This window comes from Hyperoodon ampullatus (genome assembly GCF_949752795.1).
Source record: "Hyperoodon ampullatus genome assembly, chromosome: X".
Taxonomy (NCBI): domain Eukaryota; kingdom Metazoa; phylum Chordata; class Mammalia; order Artiodactyla; family Ziphiidae; genus Hyperoodon; species Hyperoodon ampullatus.
The window spans coordinates 47308745-47325520 of NC_136913.1; the positions used below are offsets into that span (position 1 = coordinate 47308745).

Sequence of the window (16776 nt, forward strand, 5' to 3'; positions counted from 1 at the left end):
TTAAATCCTATGAGGTAGGTAAATACTGTTAGCCCCATTTTACAGTTGAGGAAACAGGCACAGAAAGGTCAAATGACTTGCCCAGTGTCAAACTAGTAAGCGATAAAAAAAATGCGACTAGAACTGTCCCCAGAGCCCAGGCTCTGCTCCTAGCACCCAACCAAATCCTACCAACTTGTCAAGGTCCAGCTCAAATGTGACCTCCAGGAAGCCTGGAGCTGATCATCCTCTTCTCAAATTCAAAGCACCTATACATGATTCAGCTAACCACGGGAACTCATGAACCCACTAGCATCTCCTTAGTAGGAGGGTAGAGATCATGTCTGATTCAGTTCTGTATTCCTAGCATAGAGTCTGACAAAGAGCGTGTTCAGTATGTATTTGATGAACACACGAAATGAATGAGAACATTAATGAGTGAATGAGGGTGGTTTCACGTAACTGCCTGAATCCTGAGGTCTGGAATAACTATGCCCAGCGCCGGGGTGCTGTCATACTAAGCTCTCTTGGAATCAAATTCAGCCTAGGCTCCTTCTAAAATGGGTCTCCAATATCTTTATTATTTTGCAAACACACCCACATGCGCACATGTGGACACATATACACACACGTACATACCCACACACAAGCAAAATGCAGGGGGCCCCAGGAATCCATGATTATGGGTGAGGGGGTAAGGTCCAGGGTGGCGGAAGGGGGGATGGACAGATGGCCCTGTTCAGCTCAGTTCAGCTCAGCACCTCGTTCCAGAGGCCAGGATGCTCCCTGAAGCTCAGGAATTTTTGCTCCAGAACTAACATCACCTCTGTTCCTCTTCATGCTTGATAGCAGTGCCTAGACCCCATGACTTACCAAACAGGGACAGGAGGTAGGGGAAGGTTGGGAGCCAAATATCCAGAGATTGGGAGAGGCGTAACTTAGGGATCCAGACAGGGCAGGAGGGCAGAACTACTGCTACTGCTCATTGGGGTTGGGGTTGGCATCTGGGTACTTGGTGAGGTCGAAGGTCAGGACTTTGCTGATCACACAGTCCCCTTGCTGAAGGAGGATGGAGAAAAAGAAAAATAAAATTGTGAGGAGAGAATTAAGAGGGGTCAAGTGCCCCAGGATTGTGGGGCCTCAAACCCTCCTCCCTACATACCTGCCCAAAGCGCAGGCAATGGTTCTCCGGGTATGAGAGGATGTACTCAGTCCCATGTGCCTTCTTTTCCTGCCTATCTCTGCACTCTCATCCTTTTCTCTGCTGTCTGGCTGCCTCTGCCTCGCCTTTCCACCTGTCCCCAAATGCAATGGCCCTGCCCAGCTGAGCTGGCTAAGCCTCCAGGGCAGGGCTCCAACAAGCCCAGATGGCCATTCAGGACCTGAGTCCCTATGCTCCCCCACCCCTGTGCCCCTCCACCGCAGCCTTCCCTTCCTGCCCTGGGGAGTCAGGCAGGGAGTGGGGCCGGCTCCTGAGCCAGGCCTGCCCTACCTCGGGGTAGACTCCAATGAGGCTCTCAGCCTTGGTGTAGAACTCCTCCTTGAGAGAAATGACGATGGCCTGGAAGTTGCAAGTCGACTGCTCCTTGATGTAATTTGCTACCTGTGGGAGGGGCCGTGGAGCACTTAGCAGGGCTGAAGCCCTAACACTCCCTGTCTTATCCAGTCAGAACCAGAGGCAGATGGGGTGGGGTAGGGGGTGGAGGGTTGGGGGAAGAGAGGCTGAAAGGAGGCCACTGACTAGCACAGTGCGGCTGACCCTGGGCCCAGCCTCCCAGGCACAGAGAACAGGCTGCAGGAATGGCTAGGGCGCACTCAGGAGCTGTTCCCTGAAACCCAGCCCCGACCTGGGGGCCTCCCTCCCGGGCCCCACTTTCCTTGCACCCACCTTGCCAATGTTGGTGTTATCCAGGGCAGCATCGATCTCATCCAGGACGAAGAAGGGGGCTGGCTTGTAGCTGGGAGGGAACCAGTAGGTGAGCTGACACTGATGGGGGCAGGGGCGGGGCATGACAGCCCCAGAGCCCATCATAAAGGCCAGCACCCCCTTCCATTTCTTCAGAGATTAAAAAACCCAGGTCTGAATGTTGCCTGAGCCCCTAAAGGCCAATATACCAACTGAGTCCTCCTTTGCATCCAGCCCTGCGCTCCAGGATCCCACAGAACAGAAGACATGGTCCTCTCTGGAGCGTCCAGGTTGGCTGGGGAGATAAAGTGTCCTAGGCTCTGGCCATACTGACCAAGCTACCTGGAGGTCTACCCCACCCACTCACACCATGTCTCCCTGCCTCTGCACATGCTGTACCCTCTGCCTTGGAATGCCTACTGGTCTCCCTGGCTAACTTCTACTTATCCTTTGCATTTCCTGCTCAAGTGTTAGCTGCCCTTGAAAGGCTTTCCTGGCTACCCACACCCTCCCAGATTGGGTTGGTGGCTCTCCTCTGTGCATCCACAGCTCACACGCTCACCCGGTTACAATATTTAGCTCACTGTCTGTTTACACATCTGGCTTCCAGTAGACCATGTGCTCCTCGAAGACAAAAACCACGTCTGACTCAGCTGTGTCCCTAATCCCCCAACAAGGTCTGGTACAGAGCAGCCCTCAAGAAATGCTCACTGAATGATGCTGTACAATCAAGCACTAAGTTGTGGGGGGGAGTCAGATTCAAGTACTGTTGGCATTCAGGAGGGGGAGGTCAGGGTATGCCACAGTGGTTGAAGCAGGCTTCCCAGAGGAACAGGAGGAAGAGAATGAGATGTGAAGGGGTGGAAGGTGATGGCCAAGCTAGATTTGCATGAAAAGGGCTTATGAGCCAGCAAACATGTGAGCAAAAGCCTGGAGGTGGGACTGAATACATGCAGGGGAGGGCATGCTGAGTGGATGAGGCTGGATTGGGAAGACAGGTCCAGGAAACCAAGGCCAGATATGCTGTAGTAGGTAGGGAAACAGGGATTCAATCCAGAGTCCACCAGATCATCTTCACCTCGGCATAACTCTGCATATCCTTGGACCCCAGAGCCTCCAGTGGCCTCAGTACAGTCTCCACCAACTGCCCTGGAGGGGAGGGGCACAGCCATACCTGTGGATGGCAAAGAGGAGGGCCAGAGCTGCCACTGTTTTTTCCCCCCCTGACAAGTTGTCCATGGGCCGGAAGCGTTTGCCAGGAGCCACACAGTTGTAGTTGATGCCATCCAAGTAGGGCTCCTCGGGGTTCTCAGGGCCCAGGAATGCCTAGGGGGAAAGGAGATGGGTCAAGGGTCTGGGTCTAGATGGGGATGAGGACAGGAAGCCTAGAGGGAAGGGCAAATGAGGATGGGTAGGGGCTAGTTGGGTAAGGGGATCCAGCCTACCTGGGCACTGCTGTTACGGGACAGGGCCTTGTAGATCTCATCAATGTTGGTGGCCACTGATTCAAAACAGGCATTGAAGCGGTCAAAGCGCTCCTTCTTGATCTGTTCAAATGCCTGCTTGGCCTTCTTGGCTCGCTTTCGGGCTGCCTCAAACTCTGCCACAAGGGAAAGACAGGTGACCCCTCAGTACCCAGGCTCTGCCAAGGCTGAGGACCATGCCCTGGCAAAAATGACCTACAATTGACGATCCACAGAGCAGGGACATCCCACAGGAAGAGGAATGCCTGCGGAGGGGCCCAGGAAGACAGTTCCACGATCACCTGTATCCAGTGGGCCAGCCACATAGTGCAAAGGAAGAAACATGGGCTTGCAGCCACATAACACGGATTCTTCCCTGGGCACTACCAGCAACCAGCTGTGTGACCTCAGGCAGGTCACTCATTCTCTCTACACCTCAGCAGTTTTCTACTCTATAAAACAGGTGTGATAATCCCTACTGTTTAGGGCTCTTGGGAGTTTCGAGCAAGAAAGCACGTAAAAACAGGAGCCGTTGTGATGTATAACAGGCCCTTGCCATACCTCTAGCCTCCTGCCCTCATCTTAGAACCAAGAAGAAGAGGAAACCCTTACCGTCTGAGGTTTCCTGGAACTTGTCTCGGACACTTTCCAGCTTTTCCATGGCCTTCATGTTGGGGGCAGCAATACGCTGGAGCACACTCTGCTGCTCATTCAGCTTCTGCTGCAGTGTGTTCATCTCCTGCTTGATCTCCTCCTCGGCCTGGGCATCCTGCAAATCCCAGGTCCAGCAACATCAAGAAGGGCCAGGCCCCTACAGAGATACCTGATCCGGGCGGGGGCCTGGGGACCTACTCCCACGCAGAAGGCAGGTTCTTTTTCCCTAACCCTGCTCCTCTCATCAGGTCCTGCCAACAGTAATCATTCCCACCGTCCCTAGAAATTACAGGCTGACGTCGCTTTTCTCATCTCTAGCCCTTCCCCCAGGCCCTGTCAACCTCTCCATCTCTCAGGAGGAGCAGCTGGTGGTGCCCCTCTCTGGCTCTCAGCCCAGGCCATGAGCCAGCGCCATCCCAGGGTGACCTAGAGGCTCCCACATAGGCTGGTCTGGACTCCACTTACAGCTCTACAACGAATAAGGCAACTCACGTTTTCTGCTCAGATCACCACACCTGAGCAAATCCCATTTGAACTTGGTTTTAGGTCTTATGGATATTGTGATGCATGTCTGGGCTTGTGCCTTTCTGCCACTTTCAGTCAATAAATATTTACTGAATGCCTTCCAATGCCAGGCACTGGCCACTCATATCCTGTGAGTCATGGCTCCTGTGTTCATAGAGCTCATGGACTAACAGAGGAATGCATATAAGCAAACAATCAGAACATCGTATGGTGAATACCCAAACAATGATAAACAGATGGTGATGGGTCAGCACACAAGAGGGGCACCTAACTCAGACAATGGGGCTAGGGAAGGCTTCCAGGAATATTTTTAAGCTCAGGCCCGTAGGATGAATGGTGAGGACAGAGAGAAGGAACAGTCTTCTATGCAGACAGGAGTATCACATGCAAAACCAGGGTTTATTCATGGTTCATTCAAGGAAATCAAAGCAATTCAAAAAAGTAATCAACTTTAATGAACTTCAAAAGCCAAACAGGGGAATTCCCTGGCGGTCCAGTGGTTACGACTCAGCGCTTTCACTGCCGGGGCCCAGGTTCAATCCTTGATCAGGGAACTAAAACCCCACAAGCCACACAGCACAGCAGGAAAAAAAAAAGGCCAAACAAATAAGCAAAGGGCAATTCAACATGGCAATAGTAGCAACTGTGTGTGTGTGTGTGTGTGTGTGTGTGTGTGTGTGTGTGTGTAAGCACACGCGTGCCTGTGCGCTAGGCAAAGAGACAAAGCTGGAGGCACATGAAGAAGCCCAATGATAATGGGCCTTTTAAGAAATCTGGACTTTTTCCCAAGGGAGGTGAGGTACCACTGAATGACTTCAAGCACAGGAAGGACATGAATATATATATATATATTTTAGAAAAGCCTTTCTGAACATCTCTCTATATATATATGTATGGAGTGATTCGTGGATACAGTATAAGTAAAATATGAAAGGTACACAATAGAATGCTATCTTTTATCTAAGAGAGGAAATGTGAATAATTTACATACAAATATATTTGTATTTTAAAAATACAACAACAACAAAAAGATAATCCAAAAACTAAAATGGTCACACGTACAGGAAGGGGGATGAAGTTGGACAGGAAAGAAAGCTAAACTTCTCTTCACATACCTTGTATTATACTTCTGGTTTCAGAATCAAATGAAGAATTTACATAATTATAAAACAAAATTAAATTGAATCAAAATGTGAAAGCCACTGGGTAAAAAAACTGTTGGGGAACAAGATACTGACAAGATGCCAAAGAATCACCCTAAAGATTCCTTATTACTTACAAAGGTAAAAGTGTATGCTTAGCATTGAGATCTGGCAATTGATACCTTAACTGAGGATCAAACCTAGAATCATGAATAGTGGGACACCCTAACACTATGTGCCTCCTGGTGTGGTGCAATATAAAGTACACAGTGGGGAGTTCCCTGGCGGTCCAGTGATTAGGACTTGGTGCTTTCACTACCATGGCCCGAGTTCAATCTCTGCTAGGGGAACTAAGATTTGGCAAGCCACGCTGCACAGACAGTGGGGAGGGGGAGTACACGGTGAAATATTTTTGCCAAAAAATTACTTAACCCAAGTCTATCAAGCCTCTAAAATAGTTCAAACTTCCAATGCATTTAGGTGGAACAAATTAAACAGAGTAATGAAAGGAAACTAACATATCCATAATGTACCCATAACATATCCTGTTCTTCAAGACAACATGTAGACTGTTCAAAACACCAATGTTATGAAAAAAAGTGAGGGGACTGCTCCACATTAAAAGAAACTAACTAAATAAAAGAAACTAAAGAGAACAACCAAAAGCAATGCATGAATTTGATTGGATCACAGCTTAAAAAAAACAAACTACTACAAAAGACACTTTGTAACAACTAGGGAAATTTGAATATGGGTGGAATATTGACATAAAATTATTAATTTTCTTAGATATAAAACTGAACTTTTTTTTTTTTTTTTTGCGGTACGCGGGCATCTCACTGTTGTGGCCTCTCCCGTCGCGGAGCACAGGCTCCGGAAACGCAGGCTCGGCGGCCATGGCTCACGGGCCCAGCCGCTCCGCGGCATGTGGGATCCTCCCAGACCGGGACACGAACCCGTGTCCCCTGCATCGGCAGGCGGACTCTCAACCACTGCGCCACCAGGGAAGCCCGAACTGTGTCTTTTGGTCTTGTTTATTGGTTTCCTTTGCTGTGCAAACCTTTGAAGTTTCATTAGGTCCCATTTGTTTATTTTTGGTTTTATTTCCATTTCTCTAGGAGGTGGGCTAAAAAGGATCTTGCTGTGATTTATGTCATGGAGTGTTCTGCCTATGTTTTCCTCTAAGAGTTTGATAGTTTCTGGCCTTACATTTAGGTCTTTAATCCATTTTGAGCTTATTTTTGTGTATGGTGTTAGGCAGTGATCTAATCTCCTACTTTTACATGTACCTGTCCAGTTTTCCCAGCACCACTTATTGAAGAGGCTGTCCTTTCTCCACTGTACATTCCTGCCTCCTTTATCAAAGATAAGGTGACCATATGTGCATAGGTTTATCTCTGGGCTTTCTATCCTGTTCCATTGATCTATCTTTCTGTTTTTGTGCCAGTACCATACTGTCTTGATTACTGTAGCTTTGTAGTATAGTCTGAAGTCAGGGAGCCTGATTCCTCCAGCTCCGTTTTTCGTTCTCAAGATTGCTTTGGCTATTCGGGGTCTTTTGTGTTTCCATACAAATTGTGAAATTTTTTTGTTCTAGTTCTGTGAAAAATGCCAGTGGTAGTTTGACAGGGATTGCATTGAATCTGTAGATTGCTTTAGGTAGTAGAGTCATTTTCACAATGTTGATTCTTCCAATCCAAGAACATGGTATATCTCTCCATCTATTTGTATCATCTTTAATTTCTTTCATCAGTGTCTTATAATTTTCTGCATACAGGTCTTTTGTCTCCTTAGGTAGGTTTATTCCTAGATATTTTATTCTTTTTGTTGCAATGGTAAATGGGAGTGTTTTCTTGATTTCACTTTCAGATTTTTCATCATTAGTGTATAGGAATGCCAGAGATTTCCGTGCATTAATTTTGTATCCTGCTACTTTACCACATTCATTGATTAGCTCTAGTAGTTTTCTGGTAGCATCTTTAGGATTCTCTATGTATAGTATCATGTCATCTGTAAACAGTGACAGCTTTACTTCTTCTTTTCCGATTTGGATTCCTTTTATTTCCTTTTCTTCTCTGATTGCTGTGGCTAAAGCTTCCAAAACTATGTTGAAGAAGAGTGGTGAGAAAATATTTGCAAATGAAGCAACTGACAAAGGATTAATCTCCAAAATTTACAAGCAGCTCATGCAGCTCAATAACAAAAAAACAAACAACCTAATCCAAAAATGGGCAGAAGACCTAAATAGACATTTCTCCAAAGAAGATATACAGACTGCCAACAAACACATGAAAGAATGCTCAACATCATTAATCATTAGAGAAATGCAAATCAAAACTACAATGAGATATCATCTCACACCAGTCAGAATGGCCATCATCAAAAAATCTAGAAACAATAAATGCTGGAGACGGTGTAGAGAAAAGGGAACACTCTTGCACTGCTGGTGGGAATGTGAATTGGTACAGCCACTATAGAGAACAGTATGGAGGTTCCTTAAAAAACTACAAATAGAACTACCATATGACCCAGCAATCCCACTACTGGGCATATACCCTGAGAAAACCATAATTCAAAAAGAGTCATGTACCAAAATCTTCATTGCAGGTCTATTTACAATAGCCAGGACATGGAAGCAACCTAAGTGTCCATCAACAGAGGACAGGATAAAGAAGATGTGGCACATATATACAATGGAATATTACTCAGCCATAAAAAGAAACGGGATTGAGCTATTTGTAATGAGGTGGATAGACCTAGAGTCTGTCATACAGAGTGAAGTAAGTCAGAAAGAGAAAGACAAATACCGTATGCTAACACATATATATGGAATGTAAGAAAAAAAAAAGTCATGAAGAACCTAGGGGTGAGACAGGAATAAAGACACAGACCTACTTGAGAATGGACTTGAGGATATGGGGAGGGGGAAGGGTAAGCTGTGACAAAGCAAGAGAGAGGCATGGACATATATACAAAAAAAAAATTGAACTGCGGTTATGGAGGAGAATCCCTTGTTCCAGCATGCTAAAGAATTTAGAGTTGAAGTCTACAACTTCCTTCAAAAGGTTCAGCAAAAACAAAAAAAGTGTGCAGTGCAGAGGGAGGAAGAGAGTCAAGAGAGATTAGAGAGAAAGCAAACTGGGAAAATGTTCATTGGTCAATCTAAGGTGAAAGGCATATGGGTGTTCAACTGTACTATTCTTTCAGTTTTTCTTGTAGGTTTGAAAAGTTTCAAAATTAAACTTGGAAAAAATAAAGGAGAATACTAAAAAGCAAAATCCTTTAAAAATTGAAAACTAAACAAAAGAAATCTGCCTATATATTAGGCTGGTTAAACACTCAGAAGATTCTTTCAAATCACTTTAAAACATAGGAACACGACTATCCATGCCCAATGAGCCATTAGCTTAATGAGCCATTAGCATCAAGAAAATCTTAAATAGCATTCAATAATCGAATTGTTACTAATAATATCTTATTATGATTTTCTATATATATGATAGGCTAAAGTAAATATACTATTGAATACTTGCTAGAAGCCAGATTTTTAGCAAGAATAATTGGAAACTCAAACATAAAATCAACGTTAAACTGTGAGAATTACAATTTCAGTTGGAAGTATCAATATGAACTCATGATACATTTTTCCCTCTAATAAAAAATGCATTTTGTAGCCCAGTCTACTGAAAAGTTCTAGAAGCACTGAGCAACCCAGCAGTCATGAACATTCCAGTGTCCAGATGGTAGTTGCTAAATAATAGCATTCCCTACTAAAAGAAGTCAGAGCTTCTCAGAGAAATGGCTAATTCCAGATCTGCGGTGGGAAACGTAAAGGATGAGCCTGGACATACCAGAAAGCAAGGAAGATATCAAAGACTACAGGAAGGGACTTCCCTGGTGGTCCAGTGGTTAAGAATCTGCCTTCCAATACAGGGGTGCGGGTTCAATCCCTGGTCGGGGAACTAAGATCTCACATGCCACGTGGCACAGCTAAAAAAAAAAAAAAAAAAAAAGACTACAAGGGTTGTGTCAAAATTATTCAGAAGCCAACTTGAACGAGTTCCCACTGGCCAAAGATACAACACCTTGATGCAATGAGAAGGATAATAACCACAGCAGAGTGCAACACGTCAAATGTGTTTAAATCCTTAAGTTCATAATAACATGAAAACAACTCAGTGGACAAATCTTGAGAATGCCGAAGAACCAACTCATTATTTTATAAACTGGTAAATAAAGGGAAAGAATCAAGCACATATATCCTGCCTTTCCTATACAAACTACCTCAGGGTAACCAAATAATTGACGAGAGGAAATCTCTACAGTATTCCAGCTAATAAAGAAATGACAGAATAAGATGACCATTTTGCAACCCCTGACAAATTATGTAATGGATCTAGGCAATAATCATCATGGCTGCAAGCCACACAAAAAGAGCCAGTGACCAGACATTATAAACCTCCTGATGGAAGTAATGACGTCATATGAAGTAGTCTTGACCAAAATAAACCCCAAACCTTCAATCTAATCAAACCTCTAGATCTGAGCTGTCCAATACAGTGGCCACAACCCACATGTCACTACTGAGCATGAAAAACGCAGCTAGTGTGACTGAGGAACTAAAGTTTTAATTTTATTGAATGCTAGCTAATTTAAATTTAAAAACTGATACTCAATTCAGTTACTACAAAACTTCTAAGTATACTTGGAACAACTTGGGTATGTGGTTCTCCTTTTTCAATTGTAAATTTTAGGATATCTAAATACAGATCAAGTATTTCTGAGTAAAATTTAGCATCCAAATTGAGATGTGCTGGAAGCTTAAAATAGATAATGAATTTTGAAGACTTAGTACAAAGAGATGGTTAAACTTCTCATCAATAATTTTTATACTGTTTACACATTGAAATGATCATTCTTTTGGATATACTCGGTTAAACAAAATATAGTATTAAAATTAATTTCATGTTTTAAAAGTTACACATGTGGATGATACTGTATCTCTATTGAACAACACTGATCTACATCTAACTACCCACTTACAGGAACTATGGGGGACAGCAGAACTTATTTTTTTTGCTTTGTTCTGCGGGAACATTTCAAAAACCACAGGATACAATCAACAAAGTACAGAATGTAGAAAATCCTTCAGGAGAAATGAGCGAATTTCTTCAACAACAATAAATATTGCAGAGAAAAATAAAAACAGACAGAGGGGGAACTTTTGGATTAAATGAGACTTAGGAGACATCATCAAGCAATCACTATATCAATCATCTATCTCTCTTTCATCTTACTTGACTCCCAGTTCAAGCAAGCAAACTGTGAGTGTGTGTGTGTATAACAATCAGGGAAATGTGAACACTAATCATAATACTATTATTAAGGAATTATATAATAATATATAACTCCAATGTTAAGTAATTGGGTTTTTTGTATGATAATGATTCTAAATATTTTTAAGAATTTTCTCTTACAGAGATACATTCTGAAATATTTACAAATGAAATGACATGGTGCCCAGAATTTTTTAAATAACCTGGGGGTGGGAAGGGGAGGCTGGAGTGTGTGGGGGTGCATATGAAACAACTTTGGCCATGAGTTGATAACTGCTGAAACTGGTGATGGCCACATGAGACAGCACTGTACTATTTTACTTCTGCATATGAAATTTTCCATAATAAAAATCTAATAAGAACAATAGCAAAAATCAACTTGAAGTGGCTCCCGCTGGCCAAGAATGGGACAATTTGAATATCAAAAAGAAAAATGACTCCAAATAGACTGAAACATACCAAAAGACATTTAAACACTTAAGTTTATAATAAATATAAATTAGAAACCTCACTGGTCACTAACTTTAAAGGTTACAAGGGCAACCAAGTCATTCTGAAAGCTGGTAAATAAAGGCAAAGAATTAAGTATTTATTCTACCTTTTCTGTACTAACTGAATTTCAAGGGAACTAAACAGTTGATGTGAGAAAGTTCTTTTTTAGAAATCCAATTAATAAATGTAGGAGGAATGAAAGAATCAGAAAATTACCATTTTGCAGCCCTTAATAGATGTAGGCAATGATCGTTCGTTAATAGCTGCTGAAACCAGCTGTGAAAGGCTGATAGGGAACTTTATAAGATTGATGGGGCTAACAACACCTGAACATGGTGATCATGATTGCTTTTCCTTTTTTAACTTTACATTACGTAAATTTTTAAACATTCACAGAAATGCAGAGAATAATACAATGAACCCCACGTACCCAGCTTCAATAATTATCAACTCATGGCCAATACTCTGCCATCTATACCCAATTTCTTTCTATATTCAACTATTTTAAACCAAATCTCAAATGTTTCATCCATAAATACTTCAGTATGTACCTCTAAAACAGGGTTTCTGAATCTCAGCACTAATGATATTTTGAGCCAAATAATTTGTTGTTGTGGGGGCTGTCCTTTGTGCACTGTAGGATGTTTAGCAGCATCCCTGTTGTCTACCCACTAGATACTGGTAGCAACCCCTGCCCCAGTTGCGACAACTGGGTGTGACAAGAGTATCTCCAGACATTACCAAATGTCCCCTGGGGAGGCAAAATCCACCCCACCCATTGAGAACCACTGTTGTAAAAGGTAAGGACATTTTAAAAATAAAACCACAATACCATTATCACCTAAAAATATTAACAGCAATTCCTGAACATCATAAACTATCTGGTCAGTGTTCAAATCATCCCAATTGTGTTACATAAAAAATTTTTTACAGGTTTTTTTCAAAGCAGGTTCCAAATAAGGTGCCCACATTACAACTGGCTGATATGTCTCTTAAATCTCATTTAATCTATAAATTCCCCTGCCTCTCTTTTCTTTGCAATGGATTCAAGGGAAGGCCACACATTGTAATTGGTTGATTTGTCTCATAAGCCTATAAAAGTTCTCCCTTTCTGTTTATTTCTTTCTTCCCATTTATTTATGGAAGAGACCAGGTCTTTTGTCCTTTAGAGTTTCCCACAGTCTGGATTTAGTTAACTGCATCCCTGTGCTTTTATTTAACATGTTCCTCTGGCACCAGTGTTTCATGTAATTGGTGGACATAAAAGCTTAATCAGTTCCTTGTTTGAGTTTCTGGCAAGAGTATTTCACAGGTAGTGTTGAGCATTCATCAATCTTATCATTACAAAGATAGAGAGAACTGACATTCAGTGTCTACTGATGCGATGCAAAAGGAAGTTCATGAGTACACGGTACCATGTATGATATATTCTTGCCCAAAATAAAAAATGAATCTGAATCCAATCAAACCACAGATTTAACTACCAGTTTATAGGAAACACAAGGATGGAAGAACATGTCAAAAAACATCATGGGACACAATCAGCCAAATTCAGAGTATAGAAAATTGTACAAGACCAATGACCCAGTTTCTTCCATAAATAGCAAGAAAAAAATAAAAAGGGATAAAAAATGTTATAGACCATAAGAGACCAATTTTAACACATGGACCTCACTTGAATCCTGATTTAAACACAGAATATTTTTTTATTTTATTTTATTTTTTTTGCGGTACGCGGGCCTCTCACTGTTGTGGCCTCTCCCGTTGCAGAGCACAGGCTCTGGACGCGCAGGCTCAGTGGCCATGGCTCACGGGCCCAGCCACTCCGTGGCGAGTGGGATCTTCCCGGACTGGGGCACGAACCCGTGTCCCGTGCATCGGCAGGCGGACTCTCAACCACTGCGCCACCAGGGAAGCCCAGAAAAAATATTTTTAAAAAAGATATTTATGGGACATTCATGGAAATCTAAACATTTATTGAATATCAGGTGACATTACAGAGTTAGTGCTAATTTTTTGGTATAATATCGTGGTTACATTTTTTAAAAAGGAGTCCTAGAGATATATACTGAGGTAATTATGAATGGAATATCTAGAATTTGATTTAAAATGTGCCAATCAGGAGGGGGAAGGGTATAAAAAACAGGATTGACCATATGTTGCTCATTATTGAAGCTGGATGATGGGTACCTGGGGTTCATTGTATCATTCTCTCTACTTCTGTATCTGTTTGAAATTTTCCATAATAAAAAGGTTAAAAAAAAAAAAATCAAGTCCCCCTGCCTGGCTATAAGGAAAGATTGGAAAGCACCAGAAACTATTTAGAAGGCTCCTACAGTAGTCCATGTGAGTGGTGAAAGCAGCCTGAACTAGAGACACAGTGGAAACAGAGAAAAGTAGAATTCAGTAGATATTTGGAAGGTAGAATTGACAGGGCTTGGTAATTCACTGAATATGCAAAGTGAGAGAGAGAGTTAAGGACAAGGCTCAGATTTCTGGTTTGAACCTGGGGCTGGCACTGAAGAGAAGAGGCCGATTTTGGGAGGAAGGCTGGGGTTTGAGGTACCTGTGGGCCCTAGCATAGAGATGGCAGCTGAAGCCAGGGGAGTAGAGGAGATACCCAGGATGAGAGAACGCCAAATGAGAAGGAAAGGATGCCTGGGACAGAGCCCTGAGAACCCCCCGAGGTCTATCTGTTCACTGTACAGGAGCCTGTTCTCCGTGTATCTGGGCTGAGATGTGTACACAGGTGGAAGGGGAAGACTGGCAACAGGCAGGGATGGGGGCAGCTGGGGGTGGAGGTGGAAGATGTGCCTGTGCCTGTGTGTGCATATGGGGGGAAGCCATGCATCACAACTCCACCCCACCCCCCGCCTTGCCAGCTTGCCCCTCTTTCCAGACATGGTCTGTCTCCACAGGGCCCCCAGATGAGCTGACCCTCTCTCTGGACAGCTGGGAGGATGTACCCACTCCCCGAGGCTGAGCCTCACCTTCAGATCCTCACACAGGTCGCCGTAGTCAATCTCGATGAGGGCCTCTCGTGCATAGATATTGGAAGTTCGTTGGGAGCCACTCACTGAATCCTCCCCCTGGGAGCTACCCTGCAATGGCAAGAGGGAGAGTCAAATGGACCCGAATGGCCATAAGAGCACTTGTTCCTCTAGAGGGGGCTGAGGGGCTCCTTTGCAGCCTTCGATGTCTTTGAGAAGCACCTTGCTAGAAAGTACCTGTGGCAAAAGGAAGAGCAGCTCTGACAGGAAAAAGATCTGAGTTCAAAATTGGGCTCTACCGCCGACTAACCGCGTGACCCTGGGCAAGCCATGCTGTTGCTTGAATCCTCATTTAAACACACAAACCCTCATCTGTAACACCGGACGATGCCTGCCTGGCAGGGCTGTGCTTAGGATTAGGAGTAATTATATCACATGCTACCATGATGCCTGGCACACTGCCGGTGTTCAAAATATTTTGCTGAATTAAATGGAACTGCTATTTGGGAAGAAAGGAGGGAGAAAGACATGTGGGACTGAAAGACATGTTCAGGTCAAAGACAAGATATCTGCAAACCTCCTCTCAGTTAACATTCCCAGCCCCTTGCTACCAAGCTTCACTTCCAGTGGATAAAATGCCTTGGCTCTTCTATTGGCTGGTGTCTCTCCCTTTTCCATAACTAAGCTTCATCACCTCTGCATTGCTGATGTCCCTTACCCAACTCTCTCCTGGCCAACCTCCCTCACTGCAGCTAAGTTACCATCCCTCAGGTCCCTCAATTCCATCTTCCTTTGCTCTTGGCTAATGTCCCTCAATTCCCACTCCTACCAATATCCATCACCTGCTGGAACTATCTTAGCTCAAGTCCCTAAGGTTAATGAATGACTTCCTCCTCTCCTGGCTTACCTCCCTCACCACCTACTGACATGCAGCCTTACCCCCAACAACTTCCCTCTCACACCAAGGTTATTACCTTTCACCTCACCTGCCTTCACAGCCTCACCCTGCCTCATCTCCCCTGCATCCCTCCTTTTGTCTCTCACCACCTGCACCCACCATCCTTTTCTCTCTCTCTCTCTCTCTCTCTCTCTCACCTGCCCTCCCTAGCCACCTTCATCCCCCATTCCTGGTTATGTTGTTCACAGCTCACACCCACCACCAGCCTTAATACTCACCTCTTCCTGACTAATATCGTCCATGGTGCCCTTAGACAGTGGCAACTTGATGTCCTGCATCTTGCAGGCCTGTAGCAGGTTGTGGCGGTCACTGCGTTTCTGTTCAAGCTTGGTCTCAATGGCTGTTACCTCCTTCTGTAAATGGGTCATTTCCCTAAGAAGATCCAGGGAGATAGGTGAGACCCAAATCCAGCAAGCTGCCCGTACTACGTACCTCCCCCAGGCCCAGGCCTGAACCCACTCACTTGTTGGCGCCCCCCAGTTTCTTACGAATCTCCTCCATCTCATGGTTCTTGTCATTCACCTCTGACTTCTTGGCCAGGTGTTGATTCTTCAGGTCTTGTAGCTGGGCCATGGTCTCATCTATGATCTTCATGTGTCTTTGTTCCTCCTGGTCCCAGCACGGTGAACAGGACAAGAAGTGAAGGCTTTCCCCAGCTCACCTTGGGATCTTCCCTCATTGTCCCCACCCTTTCCACCAGACAGTTTGCTGGAATCTGTCTTCAAGGAGCTCTGCTTTTACAAACCCCCATCACCCCTCTGAGTTCTTTTACCTTTTTCCAAATTATTTTGTTGACCTCCCCCTTACCCCAATATACAAGTTGCCTGCTGTAGAAAAGTTCAAAGTATAGGAAAAGTATGAAGTAGGAGGAAAATAAGAAATTACTTGTAATCCCACCAGCCAGAGAGAACCAATTAACATTTAGCCTATTTCCCCTCAGCATTACTTATGGACAGGTCTACATAGTTGAGACTAAATTGTAATTAAAAGTCTATATTCTGACTGAATGTTATTTAAGCATCTTTTCCACACCAAGACTACTGTCATGAGCAATAACATCAATGTTTTTAAAACACCCACAAAAACAATACTGTGCACTTTGCATGAGTACATATATATGAATGCAAAAGTATTTAAGTAGGGCTTCCCTGGTGGCACAGTGGTTGAGAGTCCACCTGCCGATGCAGGGGAGGCGGGTTCGTGCCCTGGTCCGGGAAGGTCCCACATGCCGCGGAGCGGCTAGGCCCGTGAGTCATGGCCGCTGAGCCTGCACGTCCCGAGCCTGTGCTCCACAACGGGAGAGGCCACAACAGTGAGAGGCCCGCGTACCG

At 44.2% G+C, this 16776-nt stretch overlaps 1 protein-coding gene across 1 annotated transcript in view; it reads right to left on the reverse strand.

The window, feature by feature from the left end:
* Positions 1 to 532: 532 nt before the first annotated feature.
* The window catches only part of SMC1A (structural maintenance of chromosomes 1A), a gene marked incomplete at its 5' end in the record, with an annotated part of 34197 nt that continues 17953 nt past the window's right edge, over positions 533 to 16776 (reverse strand). Inside the window, 9 exons of the mRNA XM_079728179.1 lie at positions 533 to 1038; positions 1472 to 1582; positions 1868 to 1937; positions 3060 to 3211; positions 3331 to 3485; positions 3961 to 4117; positions 14488 to 14598; positions 15664 to 15817; positions 15909 to 16054. Of these exons, the coding sequence (XP_079584305.1) occupies positions 955 to 1038; positions 1472 to 1582; positions 1868 to 1937; positions 3060 to 3211; positions 3331 to 3485; positions 3961 to 4117; positions 14488 to 14598; positions 15664 to 15817; positions 15909 to 16054 (1140 nt within the window). The 3' untranslated portion in view covers positions 533 to 954. The remainder of the gene's footprint in view (positions 1039 to 1471; positions 1583 to 1867; positions 1938 to 3059; positions 3212 to 3330; positions 3486 to 3960; positions 4118 to 14487; positions 14599 to 15663; positions 15818 to 15908; positions 16055 to 16776) is intronic.